The sequence below is a fragment of the Pongo pygmaeus genome, chromosome 1 (genome assembly GCF_028885625.2).
Source record: "Pongo pygmaeus isolate AG05252 chromosome 1, NHGRI_mPonPyg2-v2.0_pri, whole genome shotgun sequence".
NCBI lineage: Eukaryota > Metazoa > Chordata > Mammalia > Primates > Hominidae > Pongo > Pongo pygmaeus.
This window is the reverse complement of record NC_072373.2, coordinates 84,441,007-84,467,803: the sequence shown is the minus strand read 5'-3', so window position 1 is coordinate 84,467,803 and position 26,797 is coordinate 84,441,007. Positions and strand designations below refer to the sequence as shown.

General features: G+C 43.6%; 1 protein-coding gene across 2 annotated transcripts; it reads left to right on the top strand.

Annotated features, from left to right (window-relative positions):
- The first annotated feature begins 1,348 nt into the window (after positions 1 to 1,348).
- On the top strand, positions 1,349 to 25,769 carry MGST3 (microsomal glutathione S-transferase 3). Of its 2 annotated transcripts, none has more exons than XM_054448771.2 (6): positions 1,349 to 1,499; positions 20,018 to 20,141; positions 21,191 to 21,264; positions 22,158 to 22,215; positions 24,427 to 24,499; positions 25,517 to 25,769. In XM_054448771.2, the coding sequence occupies exons 2-6, from the start codon at positions 20,025 to 20,027 to the stop codon at positions 25,651 to 25,653; spliced, it is 459 nt and encodes a 152-aa protein (XP_054304746.1). In that variant the 5' UTR covers positions 1,349 to 1,499; positions 20,018 to 20,024; the 3' UTR covers positions 25,654 to 25,769. The 2 variants fall into 2 exon arrangements, with proteins under 2 accessions (XP_054304746.1, XP_063505471.1); XM_063649401.1 differs by lacking the exon at positions 1,349 to 1,499 and adding an exon at positions 5,911 to 6,001.
- Positions 25,770 to 26,797: the final 1,028 nt, after the last annotated feature.

The following is a 26,797-nucleotide window of genomic DNA, read 5'->3' as shown; positions in this document are numbered from 1 at the left end:
GTAAAATGAGGGTTCAAGGTGCATCCCCGCTCCTGATTTTTGAATCATCCCTTCCACCACCTTGGAATGACTTCTTACGTAGAACAGCTAGCAAGTGGAGAAACTTACCTCAGTAATGCAAAACTGTCTCCCTAACTTACTTCCTTTCAATGTTCAAGCAAATACAAAGCCCTCTCTACATCCAACATGACAGAAACCCTTCCTCTTGTATTTAAGAAGAAAAGTATGAGAATGGTTGGAAATTGCTGAAACAGCAACAGTAAAGATTTAATGAGCTCTCAAAGTACTTCTAGATGTGCAAATATGACAACCCAATAAAAGGAAACACATACACAACCTAGAGCCTTCAAAAATCTAGATTTCTGCCTTTCCACACCTTAACTTGGAATCACTCGGGTGGGTTCCTAAGCACTCTCTCTTGAAGGTGAGGAATCCTCCAAAGAGGAGACGCTAGGAGAGCCCCAGGTGTGGCAATCTTCACAAGGATGAGGGATGTCCAGAGGAGAGGTGGCGGGAGGGAGCACTTCAGACGCGCGGAAACTGGAAACGTGCCTTCTGCAGTCAGCTCCTTCGGATTTTCCGGCATTTAGAAGCAAGTTCTACTCCTTCAGCCCGACTGTATCTGCAAGTCTCACCCAAGACCAAGACCCCCACCCTCACCCCTCCTCCACCTGGCCTGGAGCCCCGGCCCGGACGCTGGACCCGAGGGCGTAACGGGAGCACGTGTTCACATTAAAGGTCTGGGTCGCGAAGGCAGACTCCATGTGCCGCAGAAAAAACTCCACGGACAATCGGGAGACTCCTTTTAAAAAAACAAAACTCCAGAACCACGCGACTCAGCACGCAGGGGGCGTGGGTACGGCCCACTACGCGGGCAGGGCTCGGTGCCAGCTCTCGGCAAAACTAACAATATTTGCTAAGCCCTAAACAAAAAGGCCCTAACAGCGCTAAATCCATTCACTTCCGGAGTGTTGCAACCTGAGACACCGAGCTCCGCCCACACCCCAGCTACGCGCCTCAGCGACACATCGATTGGGGCGCGGCTACTTTCGCGCACGCGCCGTGCATGCCCGTGCTTCGCCCTTACAGCAGTGCCCCTAAAACCACTACGGTGGCTCTGCTGGGGACAAATTACTCACGTCCCAATGTTCTGCAAACCCAATCTGGGAGGTATGACCTGCCTGGGATAGTTTAGGAAGATGGCCACGAAGGCACCTGGGGGAGTAGATGTATGTATTTGAGAATGGGAGGAGTAAATCGCTGGACGACCATGAGCAGGAAGAAAATTGAGCCTCCACCTCCCAACCAGTGGCGCGGAGTTGGCAACTTAGAGAGCGCGCGCCAGCGCCGGGAGCCCCGCCTTGGGGGCGTGGCCGCGCGCTGGTCGGCTGGGGCGGGGCCTGCTTCTGGTCCCACCTCGCCCCGCCCCAGGCGAGGGCGCCGCACCCACAAGGCGCTGCGCAGTTTTGTTCAGCACCAGCCGTTCGAAGGTGATCCAGGTGAGTGCTAGCACCTGCGGGCAGCCACGAGCACCGGGCCGCCCGGGGCCCTTCAGCCTTTGCGCAGGGCACACCCATATTTCAGCCTCTCCGAGCTGAATAGAGACCCGCTGTCTTAACCTCCCCCCACCCTTATCAGTAAATTAGAGATCTAAATTTCCACCCTCTCTGCTCTCCCCTTGCTTTGCATCTTCTCCCTGGTGAAGTGGGTTGGGAGCGTCTAAGCGAGGCCCGACCTATTTATGTGTAACTCAGGAAAATTCTCAAGGTCAACCCTTCCTCAATTCCTTCCTTTTCTCTCCTCCTCTCCCCGGGCTCTGCAGTCTGGGGGCCCCTTCTTTCTGCCTTCCGGAGACCACCCGACCTTGCCCTCTGCTGCTCCGGCGCAGAGGATGAGCGAGCGGGACACTGCAGGGGGAGTGGTTGTGCAGGCCTGATCAGTAACGCTGGTTTCAGAAGTGGCCTGTGAGCAATGCACCCGCTGCGGTGGGGATGTGTTGCTAGGGACGGTCGGGAGAGCCTCTGAGGGAATTGTGTTTGTTTTCCTCCTGCCTCTTAGAATCGTTTGTCCATTTGTACTGGGAAGGGGGTCATTTCCTACCGCTGACTTAGAGCAAGAGACGCCTCTGGGTGGGTGGGGGACTCTTCAGGTTCTTCCTTGGATTTCAGAAAATGCCCCCTCCTTATCTGGGGTGGCAGCACGCAGCCGCAGGGCTACAGTAGTGGGGCAGTTGCAGGGCGGTGGAAGGCGCTGGAGACTCCTTAGTGAGTCATTCCCTGAAGTTGTGGCTTCTGCTGATACTTTCCTTGAGAGTCACGAGTTTACAAGCTACATTGTAGCGTCGAAGGCAAGTGAGTGTGGAAGAGGAGGTAAAGGAAAAGCAGATATTAGGATGGGTAGAATTAGAGGCAGGGATTAGAACTTTAATTCCTTCACTGGGGACAGGAGGTGCCCTGGAGGGGAAGGCGTTTCCGGCTCTGCAGATATGTGCTATTGGGCCTAGGTGTGGTCCTGCGGAATTGCTGCAGATTTTAGATTGCTCGTGGGTAGGAGCTGCAGCCAGGGCTTCTCTTGGGAAATCTGTAGATCACCTGGAGCCTGCAGTTCTGGGAGGCACCCAAGGTTATTGGTCAGAGTTACAAGCTATATTTTATTTCAGTGAATTCAGAGAGCACACTGAGTCAGATCAAGAATGTTTATTCTCATAGGAGACGAATTTAAGGAGTTAAAACAAACATATAAAATAGAAACAAATACTTTCATCCCTGGGAAGACTTTCCGTTAAGCTTCCCTCCTGACACAATGTTACGGAAATAGAAAACTTTGTCAAGTGATTTTTTTTTAACCAATGTTACTATATATGAATCGGCAGGGAGACTGTCGCCAACCATAGAAACTGCGCTACAGGGGCCTCCTTAGATTAAGGAACAAAACTGGAGAAGGGCAGCCTTCCCCTTTATTTAGATTTCTTCCCGTTGGCTTAGAGTTCTGAAAGGACACAATCCTGGAAGAGAACCTCCTCGCCTGGAGATTAGCACCGAGAAGGAACATACAGGAAAGAAAGGCTTTACCCACTATTCAGAGAAATACTAAAAAGCCCCGAAGCAGTCTGGAATGAGGTGGATGTCAAATCAATCTGTCAAAAGCAATTTAGTGCCTACTGCACATCTATCTGTATTTAAACATATTGTGCCCTATGTTTATACTTAAATCTTCTGAATCTATATTTAGAACACCATTACCGACCACAATTGACCATGAACCATTTAGCATTTTAAAGCAATATTTGTTTCGAAGAATATACTGCTACTGTTTTTGCAACTCAATTTATTAATGCTACTGTAAGCTTACCATCTTCCTGAACAAAAAATTTAGCAGTTAGCAGCAAGTAGATTATCGCTATGTAAAATAAAATTCCTGAGTTTCTTTCACTCGCTCTTACAGTACCTACCTACCTACCTGTCTCTGAGGAGAAACGCTGTAATTAGGCAACAGGAAAATTGTACTATCTTTCAAATGCATTTGCGAATGCCTTTAAGAATTTTATCCTTTAGAATCATAGATCTTGCTGTTACCTTCTGAGTTATTTCTAGAGTTGATCTGTTCATTAACTGGAACTTGCGTTCTACGATTTAGTTGCCTTATTCCACCCTTCATTTTTTTTATTTTTTTAAAGCAAAAATTATTTTTTATTCCACCCTTTAAAAATAAGTGATATTTTATTTTATAAATAAATAAGCAAGCAATGTGAGCGGTTGTACCACAGCTTCATTCTAAGTGTAGACAGGCATGAAAAGGTCGAACCCCTGTTTCAGGCAAAAGCCAGCAGCCTAGGTGGTTCCTTCCTTTGGGGTGGTTGGTACCCTAACGGGCATTCAGCAGCTGCTACAAATTAACTACAGTCTGCCTGCATTTCTTGTAATAGAAAATTACCAAGTGGTGTCAATGTGACTCATTCGAGATTTTTTTTTTTCCTTCTGGAAGTCATAGCTTAGTTTCTCAATGACTCTTGGTTCCTATGTAATGCCAGTTAAAGGACAGCTATATGACATGATATATAAATGAAGTGCCAGTTTCTGTGTTACTTTGCTCCTTGCAAACCTATATGCCTGAAAGATGGGAGGAAGTTTTTTCCTTCTCATAATCTCTACTTCTTTTGTCATACTGCAGTGCTGACACTCATTAAAAAGAAAATGTTCCTTGTTTGGACCTTTCCCAAAGTTTGTTTTTTTTTTTTTTTTTTTTCTTCTTCTTCCAATTTGAAACATCTCAGGCTTTAGTCACTGGCAAAATTGAAGCTAATTGTTTGCTCTCTCTTCTTGTTAATGTATTTTGTACTCAGGAGAGGGTCTGGGGACATAGAAATGTTTCAAAAGATGTCAGGTGTGGTCAAACTTGCTTTTCAACCTCATTGAGAGACAATATAGCAAAAGGCTGAGAGCACAAACTGACGCCAGACTGCTTGGGGGTGTGGGGATCTGGCTGTGCTCTGTGATCACTGTGTGACCTTGGGCAGGTCACTTAACCTTTCTGGTACTGAGTTTCTTCATCTGCAAAATGGGAGTAATATCATAGGGGTGCTGTGAGGATCTAAATGAGATAATACTGATGAACTAACTGCTTAGAACAAGGTTTGCCCCGTACTAAATACTGTGCATGGTGGTAATAAGTAATAATAATTGATTTCTCCTACTTTTCTTCCTCTAGTCTATATCACTACCCTTCAGACACACTGGACTCTTTTCTCTCCTTCATACAAGTCAAGCCTTTTTCTGTCTCCAAGTCTCTGCTCTTGCTGTTTTCTTTACCTGTGTTCTCTCTCACGTATCACTTTATGCTCTTCAGATCCTTTATCACAATGTTACCCTCATGTTTTATGGTATGGCCCTCCTGTGTTTTTATCTTCACTGACTACATGCTCACTCATGCTCTCTCTGGATCGTGCGCTCTCTCTCTCTCCCTCCCTCAGTCCCTCCCATTCTCAACTATGTATTCTAGAGAGTCAGGACCTTCCTTCTCAGTCTTGATCATTCTCATAGTAGCCCTGCCCCTTGAGTGGTACATGGCATTTAATAAAGGATGAATAAGGGAAGGAATCATTCTGAGAAAATACTGAAGATGATAGCTATGGACTTGAGGCAAGCATCCCATTTAGGTAAAATGCTTTGTCCTACATTGAATTTATCATATCAGCTTCATTTAATGCATTATGAGATGTTGTCTTTATTTTTCCTTCTGTATCCCATGGCTTCTCCCCATTCCCCTCCCCCTCCGCCCCGCCCTCTGAGGTTGCTGCCTGCAGACCATGGGAAATATCCAGTGGGCTGTCCCTGGGATCACATCTCTTGGGAAGCTCAGCTCCAAAGGGTCTAGCAAAGCCCAGGGCTTCTAGGTTAGGTATCTCCCATAGAACCTTCTGTGTCAAGAATTTGGGAAAGTTTGTCCTCACACCTGCAGGGGAACCTGGGATTTATTCTGTCTTGTTATAAATCTAGTATTCTTAGATTCCTGAAGAACTGAATTACCAGTTTTTTCTCAGAGGAGATTTCAGTTCCATCAAGCATGTGTGTTTAGTGCCTTATTACCCAGAAGGCACACTCCAGAGAAGAAGAAAGCAGGTAATTTGCTTATTTGGCTTTAACAGAGTTTCAACAGAGTTCGTGTGAGTGCAAGCTTGTGCTCTATAACCAAGAACCATTCACTGGAACTTGAGCATCCTGCTGATCTTCCCTCCCCCACTCCCAGCCAGTGCAGCCATGTATTAAGCAATTGTTTTCAGTACCAACAGTTTACCAAAGTGTTGGAATAAAAACATCTGAAACTTGAATATTTTATATGGCCAAACTATGGCTATTTAACTATACAGTTGAATATATTTGGATTATAACATATTTATCTCTTAAAGGGACAGATCTTCCATCCTCCTAATATATAGTTAGCTTCCACTCTCCAAATATTCCACCAGCAACATTGATGAATATTGAAGACTATGGACTATGAGGTACTGTGAAAGACCCACTCTAGGACCTGCTTGCTGCTATTTGCCTTACTTGAACCAGTAATCAAGTGCTGGATAAATAATATGATTTCTATTCAACTTTTTGTTTTTAGCCCTTAGGGAACAATCTACTGAATATGCAATGCAATTGTAGGGGGATAGTTACTTTTCATCACCTAGGTTTCTATTCCTTCTTTTAAGTGCAATTTAAATCTGGCTGTCATGTGAAGGTTTGGCGCTCAAACAGATTTTAGCATCTGTTTAATGTAGAAGTGGACTGGAACTAGCATTCTGAAAATACAGTCTGAACCCAAAGAAATCCCGTGACTCTCCTTTTCTGTCCTATCATAGAAACAGATAATTACATTTTTAAAGTTTTTGTGTGTGGGTGTGTGTGTTGTCATTTTGAGGTGGGGTTTCGCCATGTTGCCCAGGCTAGTCTCAAACTCCTAGGCTAAAGCAGTCGTCCCACCTCAGCCTCCGAAGTAGCTGGGTTTATAGGCGTGCACTACTGCACCCAGCTTAAGTTTTACTTTGTTTCTAATAGATATGTAATATTGGACATATTTATGAGATACAGTGTGATGTTTTAGTACGTATATACATTGTGTAATGAGCAAGAGGATTGCGTTTATGGGCCAGGCACGGTGGCTCATGCCTGTAATCCCAGCACTTTGGGAAGCAAAGGTGGGTGGATCACCTGAGGTCAGGAGTTTGAGACCAGTCTGATCAACATGGTAAAAACCCATCTCTACTAAAAATACAAAAATTAACCAGGGCGTGGTAGCACACACCTGTAGTCCCAGCTACTTAGGAGGCTGAGGCAGAAGAATCACTTGAACCTGGGAGGCAGAGGTTGCAGTGAGCTGAGATGGCACCACTGCACTCCACCCTGGCAACAGAGTGAGACTCCGTCTCAAAAAAAAAAAAAAAGAGTTGTTTTTATGTTCCTTCCCTCTAGGCTCTTTAATTTCTCCATTGAGCATTGTATGAGCTCCACTGAGCATTGTATGGAGGGTCAGCTGCCCTGGCTGGAGATGGTTTTGAGGCTTGTTCCTTCGTGGAAACATCTGGATGCAGAAGTTAGGCTGGACAACTATCCAGGGGAGCTTTAAGTGAGCCAAGTGGACCCTCAGCACCACCTCAGAGTGTTCCAAGCTACCGTCTGGTGTTTGGAACTCAGGGAAGTCCATTTGGTATGATCAGACTAGCCCTTTATGTGACTGTCCTTGTGTGTTACTCTCATTAAAATGTTGATTTTTGCCATGTAAGGAAGATTGGAATAGCACAGGCAGCCAAATAAGGATTTTAATGAAACATTGGAGAATGGCTTCAAGTTAATCTGTGAATGCTTTGTCATTGTCCCATCCCTGGATACATTAAAAAGAAAAAAAAGAGCAGTTGAGAAATTGCAGTACAATTTGAGGAGAGCAATATCATACACAGAAGTAGGGACTACTATTGTCAAAGCTGGATTTTATTTATTTGGGAGCAAAGAGAGAGAGCTGAAAGACATAATCTTCTCTCCCTTGAGAATCTCATTGTCATTTAGTAAAATAAAAGGTAGTGTCACTTCATGGCTCAGAAGTGGTAAATTATTTGAGGCAAGTACCCAAATCCATAAAGTCTGCCTTTTGCTCTGTTTGTGGAATGCTGATTGTGTGCTGGGGAATTTCTGATGGGCAGCCAAGAGGAACTTGGAAAGTAGTGAAGGAGAACTACCCCAGGAGTGTTCTACTGGATGTAGTTCAGGAAGCTTTCTGGGTAAGCCTTGTAACCAAAGGAGCCTTGCCCCAGTAAGATACGGCAAATGGTGGCAGAAGCAAGAATTAGAGGAAGGGTTGAGCAATGTTTTGGTATTAGAATAGCTGTGTTCCCGGGAAACTCTCGATAAAATTTCTAGAGGTAAGTACCTTAGCCAGATGTCATAATGAACCCCTGTGTTGCTAACTCAAATGCTGGAATGGAGCATGTGTTTTAGGAGTTAGACCAACACTGCCTCATCTTAAGCCCAAGTCTGATCACTCCTAAACTGAAACTTTGAAAATGTGTGTGTTGTAGCTTACTTAAAACCCACTGGGTGTCTGCTGACTCTGGCTACACTGAAAAGTTTTTGCTATTCTACCACCGTTGGACGTCGGAGCCCTGCTGCTTACCAGGGCATATTAGTTTCCTAATCTACCCCTGAAAACCTACCACGGCCCGGGGCTTTTCTGCTACCCCCGACGTCCTATACCCTGCTTGCTTCAAAATACTATTCCTAGTTTTCTTCCCCTAACTTGATAATGTCCTCCAAAACAATCATGTTTGGCGAGTAATATACTGATAAATGTAAAAGTTACAAATAGAAGTGCTGCTGTGTTTTTAAAACATGATAGGGCCAGGAGCAGTGGTTCATGCCTCTTATCCCAGCACTTTGGGAGGCTGAGAGAGGCAAATTGCTTGAGCTCAGGAGTTCGAGACCAGCCTGGCCAACATAGTGAAACCCCGTCTGTACTAAAGATACAAAAAAATTAGCTGGGCATGGTGGCACACACCTGTAATCTCAGCTACTTTGAGGCAGGAGGATTGCTTGAGTCCAGAGGTCAAGCCTGCAGTGAGCCCTGATTGTGCCACTTCCACTCCAGCCTGGAGGACAGAGGGGGACCCTGTCTCAAAACAAAAACAAAACAAAAACCCAGCCAGGCACAGTGGCTCACACCTGTAATCCCAGCACTTTGGGAGGCCAAGGAGGGTGGATCACTTGAGGTCAGGGGTTCAAGACCAGCCTGGCCAGCATGGCGAAACCCCATCTCTACTAAAATACAAAAATTAGCTCGGCGTGGTGGTGCATGTCTGTAATCTCAGCTACTTAGGAGGCTGAGGCAGGAGAATCACTTGAACCCGGGAGGTGGAGGTTGCAGTGAGCCAAGATCGTGCCACTGCACTCTAGCCTGTGGGACAAAGAGAGACTCCGTCTCAAAAAAAAAAAAAAAAAAACCCACATTCTAGAAATAATTAGGTTTCTAAAGTATTCTTAAAAGGGGCATCCGTGGAAACCAGCCACTAATAACATATTTAAAGGAGAGAGACTGAATGCCTCCCCCCTAAGATGAGGAACGAGGCAAGGATGTCGGCACTTGCCACTGGTATTCAACATTGCATTGCCCCTAACCAGGACAATCAATCAAGAAAAAAAAAATAAAAGACATCCACATTGGAAAGGAAGAAGTAAAACTGTCTCTCTTTGCAGATGGTATGATCGTATATGTAAAGTATTCCAACGATCGTGGATCTGTCTCTCCCTCCCCTACGCTCTTGGGCCCTGTCTCTGTTTCTGTCCTGGAGTAGAAGCCTATGGTGCAGCAGGATTCAATTGCCTTCAATTGAACGTTGCAGAGGGCTTTCCCCTCAGTGCTTCCCGTACTGGGGGAAGAGGTGATTTAACTTCTGAGTAAGGGACAAACCCAGCAGTGTGTTAGTAGCAAAAAGCATGGACACTGGCATCAGTCTGCCTGCCTGCATTCAGACCCCAGCTGTGCACTCACCAGCTGTGGGACCTTAGGCAAATTGTTGAATTTCTCTTTGCTTCCGTTTCCTCATCCATAGAATGGGAATAATAATAATAACTATCATATGGGATTGTTGTAAGGATGGAAAGTGCTAAAATATCTAAACTCTATTACAGTGCCTGCCGTAAAAGAAGCACTCTAGGCCTGGCGCGGTGGCCCATGCTTGTAATCCTAGCACTTTGGGAGGCTGAGGCAGGTGGACTGCTTGAGGTCAGGAGTTCGAGACCAGCCTGGCCAACATGACGAAACCCCATCTCTACTAAAAATACAAAAATTAGCTGGGTGTAGTGACATGTACCTGTGATCCCAGCTACTCCTGAGGTTGAGGCATGAGAATTGCTTGAACCCAGGAGGCAGAGGCTGCAGTGAGCTGAGATAGCACCCCTACACTCCAGCCTTGGTGACAGAGCAAGACCCTGTCTCAAAACAAAACAAAACAAAAGAAGCACTCTGTGGGTACCAGGTCTTATAGTTAGATATTATATATGTAGTAGTGATATTTTCAGTTTTGCTGTTTCTGCCAGATGGGATGAAAAATTCCATGAGAAGTTGGTTGGAAGTCCTACTGATTCATTAAATAGGCCTTTCATTTGAAGTCATGTTTCTAATCGTTCAGAAGTTGAGGTATGCCTGATCCATGGTATTAGAAGGGATGATCCCAGAGAGGTCATTCTGTAGCATAAAGAGCTACTTTTGAAGGATGGAGAACCTAGAACTCTGACTCATTCGACTATGGGAAAATCTGATCTGGTGAGTGACCATAACCATGAAGTGAGATCTGGGCACCCAATGGTGGTCACAGGGTAGAGACTCTGAAGATACTGAGCTGGCTTACACACTTGTTTTGTTGTCTCAAACCTCCGTCAAAGCTGAAAGAAGAAGTCAGTCTTCTGCTGGGCATGCTGTTAGTGTGTAATTGTGCAAAGCTTAGCTGGAGCTTGCTCTTCACAACAGCCTCTGATCTCATCAGCCCCATTCCTGTTCTCAGGGGTGGTACAGAAGGAGCACCTCAGGAGCCTCCAAAGATGGTAGTAGAATATAGACCACCAAGACAAGACTGTGACTGTGGTTTTGAATCAGATAGAATCACCACCTCCTGCAAATTTTGTTTTTGCTCAGAACAGTGGTTCTTAAAATGTGGTCCTTGACCAACATCATCAGCATCACCTAGGAACTAGTTAGGTATGAAAATACTCAGGCCCCACCTAACATGACTGAACCAGAAACTCTGGGACTGAGGTATGTTTTAACAAACTCTCCAGGTGATTTTAATGCCACCAAAGTTTGAGAACCACTGATCTAGGGTATAGAGCAGCAGCACTCTATTGAGTTTCTGTCTTCATGCAAGTTGCTGTAAAAAATATAAGCAAGGAGACATGCTCTCTGTCCTCAAAGAGCACATAGTCCATCTAGAGAGGTATACTATATTCATTGTCACACAAAGTAGGCCTTCCCAGCCGGGATCCTGATGCAACAGCCCTGCCCAGTCTCTATGCCATTGCCGTGTGTCTTCCCCAGAAGAGTTCCCATTCTTGGCCAGGTGCCTGTAATCCTAACACTCTGGGAGGCTGAGGCAGGTGGATCACCTGAGGTCAGGAGTTCGAGACCAGCCTGGCCTATGTGGCGAAACCCCGTCTCTACTAAAAATACAAAAATTAGTCTGGCGTGGTAGTGGGCACCTATAATCCCTGCTACTCGGGAGGCTGAGGAAGGAGAATCACTTGAACCCAGGGGGCGGAGGTTGCAGTGAGCCTAGATCGTGCCACTTCACTCCAGCCTGGGGGTAAGAGCAAAACTTTGTCTCAAAACAAAAAAAGAGTTCCCACTCTCTGAAGCTGTTTTTTGTTTGCATGTTTGTTGTCAGTCTCCTGTCATCATTCGAAGGTCAGGGCGTTGAGGGCAGGACTCTTTCTTGTTCACTGCTGCATCCCCACCCCTCAGCAGTTCCTGGCATAGACAGCAAGTGCTTTATATGTTCTGGTTGAATAAATGAATTAAGTGTTCTTTGATTCATTATGCTGTCTATGGTAGGAAACTCTATTTTGCAATCTAATTAGACCAGCCTTTTGCCAAATTTGAATTATTTTAAACAAAATCAGAACTAATGTGTAAGAGCATACAACTGATTTGTAGAAAAACCGGTATTTCCTCATTTAGGAACTGTTACATATGTGGACAGACATGTACACTTACCAGTATTTATTTCTTCATATTTGGACCAACATTTATTGTTTATACCAGGTACATATCTAGTTTATCTAATTTAATTCTTCAAACCACACTGTGATATAAGTGGGTAGTATTTTCCCTGTTTTGTAGAGAAATTAGAAACATCCTAAAGCTTGCAGAGGCGATGTATGAATACAGGTCTGTCTGACTCCTCAATTCCTGCTATCTCTACTCTTGTAGATTTCCCACAGGAAAAGATGAATCATAAAACAGTATTGAAGTCCACTAGGAGTAAAAACATTTAGGATCTCTACCCTTAAATAAGTGACAAAAACTTTCTAATTAAAAAAATAGATAATTCAAATTTCTTTTAAACCTTTAATGTTCTCTTGACTGATCTATTTTGACTTAAGACTGCCAACAAACAGTTAACTAGGAGCGGCTACCTCTGCAGTTGCTAATAAGGAAAGTAAGAATAGAAACTCTTTCATCCTATTTCTGTCTTTCCCTACCCATTTATTTTGTTTTTGTTTTATTGTGTTATACCTAGTTTGTGATTATTGCTAGGAAGAGAAAAATCTGGAATTGGGTACTTGTTTACTTATTTGCCTGTGTCCCCTGCTAGAAAATGAGTGTCATAAAGAACCAACCTCTGGCTGTTCCCTGTTCGTCTCCAGCACTAGCCCAGTGAGTGGCACATAGTGGGCACTCAGTAAGCCTGAATAAGTAAATGAATGCACGGTCACCCCCATGCAGTGCTGAGCAGTGTCTGGCTGCAGCAAGGGTTTGAATGACTGCAGCTTCCGGATGTCCATAGTCAGTGCTAAAATCCTGCTTCCTTCTGGCTGCTTCTGCCTTTCACTTGATAGTATATATTTTAACATGGCTGGCTGCTGAGAGTTCAGAAAAGGAAGAGGATATATGTGGTTCTAAGCTTTGCTATTTTAAAATGGCAGTTATAAATTCTAAAATGTATATTCATTATCATTTAGCCAAACATCCCCGTTGAGTCAGGTCAAGGACAGTTAACCAAACATTAACATATGTAACGTAACATAATATATAACATTTACTGAGTCCTTCCTATGTCAGGCATCATGATGAATGTTTATAGACAGTATGTCCATCTAATCCTCTCAACAACCTTTCAAGGTTATATTATTATCTCCATTTAACAAGTGAGGAAACTGAGGCTGCTGAAAGGTGTTGAGTAATATTCCCAAGGACACTGAACTAGGAAATATGAGAACCAGGTTCTGAATGCAGACAATTTGATTCCAAAACTGTATTCTACTGCAAAGCTGTCTCGTGAACTGCACTTAGCAGATAAGTGGTGGAACTCAAGCCAGAAGTCAGGTCTGATCTTTTGGTTCCATGATTCCATACTGCCTGTTCCTCTGTCTTCTCAATGAATAATTATTGTCAAGCCACTCTTACATAATTTTTTTAAATATTTATTTGCTCATTTTGGAAATTACAGAAAATTACAAAGAAAAATCTATAATCTAGCCATCTAGAAATAACTATGCTTATGATTTTAATACTTTCTTAATTTTTTTCTATTATTAAGAAAACCAAGATTATTCTACATATACTTTTATTTTCTTTTTTCCCCACTTAACCTGCTGTATATTGAGCCTGTTTTAACCTCTTTAATATTTGTACACACCATTTTTAACAGTTGTATAATGTTCTATTTAACAGGTATATTATTTAACTGGCCCTCTATTATTGGACATATGTAGTATTTCTGGTTTTGCCATCATAAATATTGCTGAAGTAAATATCTTTGAACCAAATTTGTTTGCATTTCTGATTGTTACCTCAGGATAGATTTCTAGTAGGATTAATGAGCCAAAGAATATTAATATTAAAAAGAATATTACTGGCCAGGTGCTGTGGCTCATGCCTGTATTCCCAGCATTTTGGGAGGCTGAGATGGGAGGACCACTAGAGCCCAGGAGTTCGAGACCAGCCTAAGAAACATAGGAAGATCCTATCTCTTAAAAAAAAAAAAGAAAAAATATATATAGGCTGGGTGTGATGGCTCACACCTGTAATCCCAGCACTTTGAGAGGCTGAGGCAGCCGTATCACTTGAGGCCAGCAGTTTGAGACCAGCCTGGCCAACATGGCAGAACCCCCATCTCTACTAAAAAATAAAAAAATTAGCCAGGTGTGGTGGTGGGCGCCTGTGATCCCAGCTATTTGGGAGGATGAGGCATGAGAATTGATTGAATCTGGGAGGCAGAGGTTGCAGTTAGCTGAGATTGCGCCACTACAGTCCAGCCTGGGCGACAGAGCGAGACTGTCTCAAAATAAATAAAATTAAAAAATTTTAAAAATACAGAAATTAGCTGGGCATGTCAGTGTGTGCCTGCAGCCCCAACTACTTGGGAGGCTGAGTTGGGAGGATCACCTGAGCCCAGAAGATCAAGGCTGCAGTGAGCTGTGATAGCACCACCATACTCCAGCCTTGGCAACAGAGACCCTGTCTTAAAAAAAAAAAAAAAAAATTACCTATTGCCAGGCTGTCCTCTAGATGGTTCTATCTTATACTTCCCTCAACAGTGTAGAAGAGGGAAAACTAGGTACTTTTAACTACAGTTATGTGTTCACTCATGATGGAGATATGTTCTGAGAAATGTGTTAGGTGATTTTGTCATTGTGGGAATATCGTACAGTGTACTTACACAAACCTAGACAGTATAACCTACTACACACCCAGGCTATATAGTCTAGCCTATTGCTTCTAGGCTGCAAACATGTACAGCATGTTACTGTACTGAATATCATAGGTAATTGTAACATAGTGGTATGTATTTGCGTGTCTAAACATATCTAAAAACTTAGAAAAGATCCAGTAACAATATGGTATAAAAGACGAAAAATGGTACACCTGTAGAAGGCACTTACCATGAATGGAGCCTGCAGGACTGGAAGTTGCTCTGGATGAGTCAGTGAGTGAGTGGTGAGTGTGAAGGCCTAGGGCATTTCTGTACACTGCTGCAGACCTTATGTACACTGTATACTTAGGCTACACTACATTCATTTTTTAATATTTTTTTCTTCAATAATAAGTTAAACCTTAGCTTACTGAAGCTTTTTTACTATAATTTTTAAACTTTTGAATCTTTTGTGACAATACTTAGCTTAAAACACAAATACATTGTAACTGCATAAAAATTGTTTCTTTGTTTTTTGTTTTGTTTTGTTTTTTTCTTGAGACAGAGTCTCACTGGGTCTCCCATACTGGAGTGCAGTGGTGCAATCTCGGCTCACTGCAACCTCCACCTCCTGGATTCAAGCAGTTCTCCTGCCTCAGCCTCCCAAGTAGCTGGGATTACAGGCACTCACCACCTCGCCCAGCTAATTTTTTTATGTTTTTAGTAGAGACGGGGTTTCACTGTGTTGGCCAGGCTGGTTTTAAACTCCTGACCTCAAGTGATCTGCTCGCCCTGGCCTCCCAAAGTGCTAGGATTACAGGTGTGAGCCACCATGCCCGGCCAAAAATTGTTTCTTCATATCTTTATTCTATAAGATTTTTTTCTATGTTTTAAATACTTTTTTTATTTTTAAAGAAGTAACACCATTCAGTTCGGAACACCTGTACTGACTTTGAGCTGATGGCCTTTGTCTGTAGGTTTCTAACTGGAAGTGAAATGTTTTCTATTTTTAAAACTTTCTTTTTATTTCATAGTTACTTTTTAAGCTTTTTTGTTAAAAATTAAGATACAAACACACACCTTAGCCTAGGCCTATACAGGGTCAGGATCATCAGTATCCGTCTTCTGCCTCCACATCTTGCCCCAGTGGAAGGTCACATAGACACACCTGCCATGTGTGGAGCTGTCCTCTCCTATGGTAACAAGGCCTTCTGGAATACCTCAGGGAGGACCTGTTTGCACCTGTTTCACAGTTAACATTTTTTTTTTTAAAAGTAGAAGGAATACACTATAATGCTAAAAAGTATAGTGTAGTAACTACATAAACCAGTAACTGTCATTTATGATCATTATCAAGTGTTATGTGCTGTACATAATTATACATGCTATAGTTTTATATGACTGGCAGCGCAGTAGGTTTGTTTACACCAGCATCACCGCAAACACGTGGATGATACAGTGTACTACGATGTTACAATGGCACAGTGGCTGTGATGTCACTAAGCAATAGGAATGTTTCAGCTCCATTACAGTCTTATGGGGCCATTGTTAAATATGCAGTCCATCACTGAAACGCATGGCTGCATGTGGTAGAAGGTTTCAATTCATAAATATTAATTTATACTGCTGGTTTATGACTAATCCAGGAAACTGCATAATGATTAACAAATACTACGATATAACCAAGTGAATTGCAAAGTCATCTACACCTGTATTAAAGTTCAGCTCAGAAAGGACTGTTGGACTGTGTATCTAGCACTATGTAGAAGAGAAAGTCAATTCAAGGGCAAAGTTCCCACTCTCAAGAACTTTATCTTGTCGGGTCCATGAAAGGGTTTCTGGTGACACAGAGCAGGTATATAATCAGCAAAATGTGGTGTGCAGTTCAAATGAGTGCTCATGCCAGAGACTGGTTGGGTGCCAGCTATCAGTTCTTCCACCCTGTCCTTGGAAGCTATCTGCCACCTCTGGGGCTGGCACAACCCAGGGTGTGGCTGTGGCTGCCTAGGGTGTGGCCACTGTGAACTGAGCTGCATCCCCTTCCTGGTGCACACCCACACACACAAAAGCCACTCTCTAAGGAGTGGGAATATCTATCTCTTCGCCTTGGAATCTTCAGAAAATAATGATTTAGCAAATGATAGTTTTTTTGAATGTTGATTTAATTAAGCGGATTCTTTCTTTGAAAGAGATTTAACGATTTTTCACTCCATATTGCATTTATGTTTTCAGCAACTATGACAAGAGTTTTCTCTGTGTTCTGAATTCCTCTTTCTTAAGATTTCTCTTTCTGGATTAGTCATAAACCAGTCTTTCTTAAATACATTCAGTTTCTTCCCTGGTCTCAATAGATATTGAGGTAAGAAACGGAAACTTGAATTGATTAGATGCATACTTTATACTAGACACTGTGCCAGATGATAGAGATTATCTCAGGTGTGTGTTCAGGGGAGGGGGTGCGTGGTGGTGGTCATTCTGAAAGACACCTAGAGTTGCAGCTCAAATCATTTATTCCTTAAATATCTATGAGCGTGCACACTGTGCTTGACATGGAAGATGCCAGACAAACGTGGTCCTGCTCTGTTTTGAGTGAAGGTTGTTATGGTGTATAAAGCAGGACACCTCACTTGGTAGGAGTGCAAGGAGGTGTCAGGGAGGGCTGTTCTGCTGCCCTTCTCGCAGGCAGCTTTACAGGCATTGCTCCTGCACCTATGCAGATGTGTCCATGGCTCGTGCGGGGGACCCTCAGGGAGAACAGTCACGCTGCTGCCCCAGGCACTTGCACTGTCCCTGTGACTGAGTATGCATCCTCTGCAAACCATTGCTGTAGTGTCAGATTCTGGGTACCCTTACTGTGAATTCACTGCCTTTCCAAGGTCCTAACTGTTCCTGGCTCTGCTTGTCCTCATCCAGATTCATAACGCCCTACATACCTTAACAAAGTGTGAGGAGAGTAACTTTCACTATAGGGTGCAAATGCCCATCAGGTTTAACCTCACAGATTGCATTTATACTTTAAAGAGGAGCTCAGTAGTAAATATTAATTTGTAATTATAGATTCTAACTGTAGATTGTAGAGCAGTTGCTTTGCTGTGACAGAGACATCTATGCAAGAGGCACTTCTCTATCTTGCCACCTACCTACCCTAGCCTCTTAAAATTAAGAAAAATAGAAGTCAGTGACTAAGCCACCAAATTTGAATGTGTTGCCTGGGCTAGCTGGAGTGTTTTGGGGGAGAATTCTAAAACCTGCTCTGGTCTTAGCTCTGCCCTCATTTACTGAGCCTCTATTTCCTTTTCTATAAAGTGGAGCTAATAGGAGTTTTGTGAAGAGTAAAAGTAAGCTGAAAAGTGCTGGGCTGACACAAGGTAGCCCTGCACATAGCCAGGGAGCCCAGCATCCTGTCCAAAGATTAGAGTCTGAAAGCTGACTCTATTGATTTGCAAACTTTAACCTAAAGCAAATATGCTTAATTTTATTGTCCTTACATTTATTGCTTCTGAGAGACACCTTTTTTTTTTTTAAGGCAAGGTCTTGCTCTGTTGCCCCAGGCTGCAGTGAGGTGGTGCAATCATAGCTCACTGCAGCCTCAGCCTCCTGGGCTCGGGTGATCCTCCCACCTCAGCCTCCTGAGTAGACATGAGAGTCTCCCTGTGTGGCCCAGGTTGCCTGGCCTCAAGTGTTCCTTCCACCTTGGCCTCCCAAATTGTTGGGATTATAGGTGTGAGCCACCATGCCCAGGTGGCAGCTTTATTTTAAATGACCTGTTTGCCCCAAATGTGTTGAATTTAAGGATAGGCTGGAGGTTCAGTCATTTTTATTTATTTTCAAAGAGGTGTTCTGAATTCACACTCTGTTTTTCTTTTGATAACTACTGTGGCTTCTTCCTCATGCTGACTTTCTACACTTGGGAAGAGAATGTGGGCAAGGAAGCTTGGAGGGAAGCCAGAGACTCCTTGCTCTCTAAAGCTGCACAGACAGGCCAGGATCTGCTGACCTGTGGAGCCAGCCTGCTGCAGTGTGTGCCCCTCAGCCCTTGGAGGAGCAGTGGGCATGCCTCAGAGAGCAGCTCAGAGTGAAGACTGTAGAAGGGGAAAACTGATGAGAATTATTGTGAACCATGGTGGGGAGGAGGGGTTTTAAGAAGTTAGGCCTGTTAGGCTGGGTGCGGTGGCTCACACCTGTAATCCCAGCACTTTGGGAGGCCGAGGTGGGTGGATCATCTGAGCTCAGGAGTTCGAGAATAGCCTGGCCAACATGGCAAAACCTCGTTTCTACTAAAAATGCAAAAATTAGCTGGGTGTGGTGGTGCGCGTCTGTAATCCCAGGACGCTGAGGACAGGAGAATTACAGCGTCTGTAATCTCAGGACGCTGAGGCAGGAGAATCACTTGAACCTGGGAGATGGAGGTTGCAGTGAGCTGAGATCGTGCCACTGCACTCCAGCCCGGGCGACAAGAGTGAAACTCCATCTCAAAAAAAAAAAAGGAGTTAGGCCTATTTTGCTGTGCTAAGAGAAACTTAACTTTCAATGAACTGAGCTGCGTGCCTACCCCAAATTCTGTTTTAAGGAAGATGCTCTGACCACAGTGTCAGTTCGGCTCTAAATTTTCAAGTGATACTGAAAGGGAATATTGGAACCAGATGAATCTGAATGGGAATCCCAGGTCTGTCACTGTCTGTTTTAGACCTTGGAAACATTACTTAACCTCTTTTGAAAATAAGGATTTACCATTTTGTTGGTTGGTTTGTTAGGATGATTAGATACATTCCAGAGCAGGGTAACCCTCCTAGGTTAAAAGCAGGGATTGAAGCCAGGCAGTTACCAGGGATGGAAATTTTAAAGCTGACGGCAGAACACACACTGGAGCTGCTGGCTCGTGGAAGCCTTTGAAGTGATGATTTGATGGGCAATCTGAGTTCCTCAGGAGCTGCCCAAAGCCTCATAGGCTCTGCTTTCAGAGTACTCAACCTGGGCCTTCCCCTACCTGTGTGAGATGTCTGCTGCTGCACCTGCACGTGCCCCAGGATCGAAGGGAGGCCTTAGGGTCCTGCCCTCACAGTGTCCCCCATGCCTGAAGGCAAAAAACTTGGAATCACTATGCATATACTATTTTGGATGCTCACTTTCTTGCTTTCTCACTTTCTTGCTTTCTCTCTCTCTCTCCTCCCTCCCCACTCCCTCTCTCTCCCTCTCCATCCCTCTCCCCACCATGCCCTGCTCCTCTCACTCCCTCCCTCTCCCTCCCTATGTAATGTATACTTTAGCATTTTACCATGTTAAATATTTTTTCAATAATGTGATTTTTGTTGGCTGTATTATTCTACAGCAATGACTACTGCAGTGGTGTAGGTAAATCTCATAATGTTGATCAGAATCTCCCAGGCACAAAAGAGAAAAAAAGATACATGATTGTATACTTTTCTGTGTATAGACTGCATAGTTGAGTAATTTTTAAATTATTTTATATGGTACTGTCTTTGATGACTTCTCAGAAACATCAGATTGAGTCATACATTTTTTTGGTCTCTATTTACGCATTTGCCAGTAATAAAGCATCTTGCTCCCTAAGGCTTCACACCATGAAATAGCCACAGTGCTGGGGGCTGTCCCAACGTGTTCTTTCTTCCACAGACTCAAGATGGCTGTCCTCTCTAAGGAATATGGTTTTGTGCTTCTAACTGGTGCTGCCAGCTTTATAATGGTGGCCCACCTAGCCATCAATGTTTCCAAGGCCCGCAAGAAGTACAAAGTGGAGGTAAGTGGGAACACAAGCTGGTGCCCTTGTAGGCTTGTCTGGGGGCCACAGGCTTAGCCAAGAACTTGTTTTCAGCCATGGAGGGAGAGGCAAGGAGCTAGTTGTGAAAAGTGGAAGTTTCAGGACTGTATTAGCGATTCTGCTTCTTCCTGGTGGGAAAGAGGCAAGAAATACGGGGCCCTGCTAGGGAGTAGTTTCCATCTTGTTTGACTTTGTCTCTTCTGTAGAAAGACCACATATGCTGGGATTCCAATAGTATACTTTTGGCTGGAGCTATTTGCTAGGAAGAGAGTTACTGTATTTTCCACAGAGGGTTAAATAGCAACATTGTTTCATGGTGTGCCACTTTAAAAATGATGTCTTATGGTGATTTTCCTGTTTTCCAAGTAGAAAAGAGGTATGTGGTGTTGAGATTAGCCTGGACTTAGACATAGGAAGGTGGTCTATTAAACACTTCCTTTAGTTTTAGGTGATCTAGAAGGGATAATTACTAAAGTTGTCCCTGGTGAGCAGTTTTAAATGTCTGTTTCTGTTTAGCAACTTAATAATTAAACTCCCTTACTAGAGCTTCTTTTAAGTTTTTGTATTTAGTTTCTTCTTTTTTTTCCCTTCCAATGGACACTTCCATTAAGATTCTCACACACTCAATTTCTGTTCTTCTATTAAGGGAAATCTTAAAAGGATGTGGTATTTGATGACTCTTAGGAAGGCTCTATTTCCCTATGGTATCTTTGTAATGCATCTGAAATCCACCATTGATGCTTAACATCAATGAAAAGCACTGAGTTTGGCACAAAGCTGCCTCTTTCCCTTGTGCAACTACAGCGCAGACATACATTCTTATTCCTGGATGTTTAATAGAAACATTGACTCTGCTTCTGAGAATTGAGACCCTTGTCACCATAAATATTTAAGCAGAAATTGAATGGTCATCTATCAAGGGTGTGAAAGAAGATACTTTGGAATATATTGTTTTTAAGGTTCATTTTAACTTTCAACACTGAATGCTACTCTTGACCATGTGATCAGTATGTGCTTTGTTGTGACAGTATCCTACCATGTACAGCACGGACCCTGAAAATGGGCACATCTTCAACTGCATTCAGCGAGCCCACCAGAACACGTGAGTGTCGGCCCTGCCGGGCACCAAAGACATCTGCAGAGTGGGTGTTTTCTGTCTAACACCTCAGCCCTTAGTGCGCTGTATTTGCTGAGTCACAGTGATGGTGACCATCATGGGCACCTCATTAAAAGTATTCAAAAATTATGTACGTGAACACATGGACTATTAAGCAAACTTGAGAGTGGCTGGAATGGTGGGATTTCGGGATATTCTTTTCAAAAATGTCTTCATGGTTGCATTACCTACTACAGTTTTGCAGCATGACCCATCTAAACTGATGTTGACCCTCCCAGGCCTAGGGAGTGAAGAGGTTTTGAATGCTCTAAGGAAACCCACTCTGACTCACCAGGACCTTCCACTTCCATTTGTTAGATGCGAGGTCCTTTTACTCTTCATGTTCCAAGTGACCTCTAATCCCATGCAGAGCAAAGGAGGGTGGATGTTAGTGACCAGGTCTTCTCCCTGCAGTCAATGTTTATTTTTACCCCCAAGCTTCTAACTTGGCAAGGAAGATGTAAAGATTCATAGTGCTGGCCGGGTGAGGTGGGCTCACACCTGTAATCTCAGCACTTTGGGAGGCCGAGGTGGGTGGATCACTTGAGGTCAGGAGTTGGAGACCAGCTTGGCCAACATGGCGAAACCCCGTCTCTACAAAACTTAGCCAGGCATGGTGGCACGCACCTGTAATCCCGGCTACTCAGGAAGCTGAGGCACGAGAATCACTTGAATCCAGGAGGCAGAGGTTGCAGTGAGCCGAGATCGCACCACTGCACTCCAGCCTGGGTGACAGAGACACTCTGTCTCAAAAAAAAAAAAAAAAACAAAGATTCATAATACTACACAGACATACTTAAAAAGGGCACTTTTTAAAAGTTTCTTTCTGTCAATTCCAGGTTGGAAGTGTATCCTCCCTTCTTATTTTTTCTAGCTGTTGGAGGTGTTTACCACCCGGTAAGTTTTCCAGGAGGTGTTCATCTATTTGGATGTAGTTCACTGAGCTATTGTCAGGGACAGAAGAAGGAAATAAACATTTAATGAATATCTTCAGTGTCTAGGCACTTCTATTTAAAAGGATTTTATTCAATTATTTCTTACAGAGTTCTTTAAAGTAGATGGGATTTTCCTCATATTCTACAGATAAGGAATAAGGTCAAATAGCTACAGAGTAGAAGGATTAGAATTTGAACCCAGGTGTGTCTGGTTCTAAGTTTCATGTCTATAAGAGTTCGTTTGTTGTATTAATTCATTCACACAACAAACTTTCACTCACCGCCTGGGGTAAAGCAGTGATCAAAGCAAACAAAGAGCCCTGGTTTCATAGAGCTTTTGCCTTTTTGTTGTGGGGGGTGGGGTGGCCACAGAGAAGAAGCAACCTAAGTAAATTACATCATGTATTAGGAGGTGGTGAGTGCAGAGAAGAAAACAAAGCGGGGAAGGTGGAAAGGGGATGTGGAGTGGGATAATTTTGAATAGGGTGGTCAGGGAGGGGGGCTTTGCTGAGATGATAGTTAAGCAAGTATAAAAGGAGGTGAGGGAGCAGGTGCTGCACAAGTCTCCCCAACCTCCAGCCAGAAGACAAGCAAGGCCTGAGGCAGGCACCTGTCTGGTTTGTTTGGTGAGCAGTGAGAAACCAGTGCAGCCAGGAGAGGGGCAGCAACAGAGGGCAGAGGGGTGATGAGGCAGGTCACCAGGGCCTTGCAGGCCTTTGCAGTGTAGCCAGCCCTGTGGGATGGAGATTTAGTCTGCACTTAAACATATCTAAATAAAGCAAGTTTATCGGCCTCTAATTAATTGCCATTTGGGTCTTGTCTTAGACAAAAGTGTTCCCCTTTTCTGAGGACAGATTATCTCCTGAAATCGAGTTCTGACCAGAGTGGTGTCCCTTCAGACTTCTGGTTCTAAGCCTTTCCTAACCATCTGGTCCATACCCGAATGCCTTGTACTTTTGTTAAAAAGCTGCCAGAATGGCATATCTACTGCTCATGACCTTGAAGGCCTGCATTTTTTCCAAAGAAGCATCTACTGCTCTTGTATCTCTTAGAAAAGGTATCTTTCTGGTGCGTCTAAAGATCCCCATTCCTAGCAAGTGACTAGACTAGCTGATCTGAATAGCCCAGTTCTCTAGATTAGGCCTCATTTGGTGTCCCCACTCCATCCCCATTCCTATCCCACATCCCTGGATCCCATTCCTTATGGGTAGTTCTGAAAAATAAGAGCTAGTTTGGGGACAAGCACCTAACAATTGTTCCTAGGTTGCCAGTCATTAGGCAACATTATAGTAAAGAAGGGCCTGGCAGAGACTAGAGCTGCTATATGGTGACTTGAGGGACTGGCGTTATTTTCATTTGTTTCACCCTCCTGTTGATATTTAATGTTACCCAAAATCAAACAAACAAAAACCCTGATGCAGTAACCTTATCCCTACCAGTAGCACTGCTGAGTGGGAAAGACACTGGGGAAGGCGGCCTTCTCACACGCTCTCTTCTGTGTTCTCTCCTTGCTTATTTTAACCAAGGAAGTCACCCCAGCATGACAGCCAAAGGGATGGATTTTTCATCTGTTTTTATTCTCTCTTCTCAAGGGCATTGGGAACAGGGAGACTTTTCCCTTGAAGACCATGTATTCTGGGAGAAGCTCTCCCCCTCTTTCTAGTGGAGCTACACCCCTAGTGTAGCCTGCAGAACCACCTGAGCCCAGCCCTGCCAGTGACTGACTTTACATAGAACAGCAGCTGAGTCTTCAGTCAATCTCATGCTCAGAGGCCCATTTGAGAAAACGGCATTTCCCCTAGTCCTGACTTTGGGGCAGTTCTCTTTTCTGGCCTGCCCTGAGACTGCCTGGCCCACAGGTCCTTCTCTTGCTCTAACACAAGTTCCCCAAGATGCCCAGGGCAAGTGGGGGGATTCCTTCTATCCCACCTGTCTAGGAGAAGGCCAATACTCATCTCCCAGGTCCACAAGCCAAGCCATTCATAGAAGAATCACAGATATTTTATTTTCCTGACTGAAACTAACTTAATTCTACCTAATTTGGGTGGGGAGTAGTTGGCCAAATCATAAAATGATTAACTTTTTGCTAACATATTGTGTAATCAACCCTAGGTGTTAAAAAAGGTTTGCTTGTTTCTTTCATGCAAATACTAATGTTTCCCTTTTTTCTTAGCGTATAGCTTCTGGCCTGGGCTTGGCCTGGATTGTTGGACGAGTTCTTTATGCTTATGGCTATTACACGGGAGGTTAGTATATATTGACATTTGCCAAGGAAACAACTTTAAAATTTTAAATCCTATGCTGGCCAGGCACAGTGGCTTACACCTGTAATCCCAGCACTTTGGGATTCCAAGGCAGGCAGATTGCTTGAGCTCAGGAGTTGGATACCAGCCTGGGCAACATGGTGAAACCCTGTCTCTACAAAAAAATACAAAAATTAGCCGGATGTGGTGGTGCACACCTGTAGTCCCAGCTACTTGGGAGGCTGAGGCGGGAGGATTGCTTCAGCTCAGAAGTTTCAGGCTGCTGTGAGCCATGATTACACTACTACACTCCAGCCTGGGAGACAGAGCAAGATCCTATCTCAAAAAAAAAAAAAATCTTATGCTACTATATTTTTCTTCTTGGGAATTTGAGAAAAGGGGAAGTCACTTGATATTTAGGTGAAAGGTCTGTTTTCTTTTTATTAATCTTTCAATTGTAACGAAACTTATTTTTATTGAGCATTTTCTATGTGCCAACCACTACTCTAAGAACTTTGCATATGTTATTTAACCTTACAACAATTGTGTAATACAGATATTATTGCATTTTACAAATTAGGAAACTGGGACTCAGCATGATTAAAGCTGTAGGTCACAGAGCTACTAAGCATAAACTAGTAAACTAGGAATCAAACCCATGCAGTCCGACTCCAGAGCCTCACCATTACTATACTTGCTCTATCTGAGTAAGGAGGAGGAAAAGCCATTTTTGGCTGTACTTCTTTGAAACAGAGGGAACTCCTTCCAAAGGTCCTAGAGCAAAGTTGCTGTAATTATTATCCCATAATTTTCTAAGATCCAGGCAATACTACTGTGGCACATTACTTGGCATGTGGTATCTGACTTACCAATAGCTTCAGGCTAAAGAGTTAGTTAACCTCCTAAGGCCAGTTTGTCTAATGTACAACCTCAGATGCCATGATAGAATGGCTTGCAAATGTTGAAAGCATCATAATTCTTGAGCACTCCTGGTAACTTCTGTTCTTTCTTCTTTTTCAGAACCCAGCAAACGTAGTCGAGGAGCCCTGGGGTCCATCGCCCTCCTGGGCTTGGTGGGCACAACTGTGTGCTCTGCTTTCCAGCATCTTGGTTGGGTTAAAAGTGGCTTGGGCAGTGGATCCAAATGCTGCCATTAAAGAATTATAGGGGTTTAAAAACTCTCATTCATTTTAAATGATTTACCTTTATTTCCAGTTACATTTTTTTTCTAAATATAATAAAAACTTACCTGGCATCAGCCTCATACCTAAAACTCCTGACTCTTACCCCTCATTTCCGTTTGAGTCTGTATCTGAAATCAGTAGCCTAGTCCTACTAGATGAGAAAGGAGCCACAAGTGTTGCGCCCTCTCCTCACCCTTCCAGCAGATGCTTCTCTAGTATGTGAGGTTGAGAAAAAGTCTGATTGTGGTGATGTATGTATAGTCATGCCACAGTGATGAAAAATTAAAGAAAAATCTTTTAGCTCTCAGGATATGCTATTATCACTTGCTACAGATACTTAGGATAACAGTAAAGATCTTTTTTAAAAAATCTCAGCTGCGCACAGTGGCTCACTCCTGTAATCCCAGCACTTTGAAAGGGGGCCAAGGCCAAAGGAACGCTTGAGCCCAAAAGTTCAAGACCAGCCTAGGCAACACAGCAAAACCCCATCTCTACAAAAAAAAAAATACAACAGTTAGCCAGGCATGATGGCACGTGTCTGTAGTCCCAGCTACTTGGGAGGCTAAGGTGGGAGGATCACTTGAGCCCAGGATGTCAAGGCTGCAGTGAGTTATGATCACACTGCTGCACTCCAGAGTGGGTGACAGGGCAAGACCCTGTCTCAAATAAATAAAAATTGTTTCTATTAAAGATTGTTTTTGTTGCTTAAAAACTGAAGCAATAGACTAAATGTAAGATGAAACTTAACAGAGATGAATGTAACTTTCTACGTTTAGAAACAAAGATCTGACTGCCTAGGTACAAATGAGGAAGACTTAGAAGATTTCAGTTGGTTTAGAGAACACTGCCAAGTTGGCAGAATAAGATAGTTACTCCAAAACACTGATGTGGCCATAAACTACCTTAATAGGAAATATAGTGTCTAGACCTGCGCTGCCCGATTGGCCACATGTGGCCATCTAAATTAAAATTAATTTAAATAAAAAAGCACTTCTTAAGTTGCACTACCCATTTTTCAAATGCTCAGTAGCCTGTGAGGATGAGAGAGAGTATTTGAACCCAGTCCTGACTCTCAAATCCATGCATTTTCCATTGTACCAGTTTATTGCTTAAGCTC

Bases quoted from the DNA above. Each gene is read 5' to 3' on its own strand.
- MGST3 (XM_063649401.1), top strand. The intron at 20,142-21,190 runs GTAAGTGGGAAC...TTGTTGTGACAG, and splicing joins GCAAGAAGTACAAAGTGGAG to TATCCTACCATGTACAGCAC. The intron at 24,500-25,516 runs GTTAGTATATAT...CTTCTTTTTCAG, and splicing joins TTATGGCTATTACACGGGAG to AACCCAGCAAACGTAGTCGA.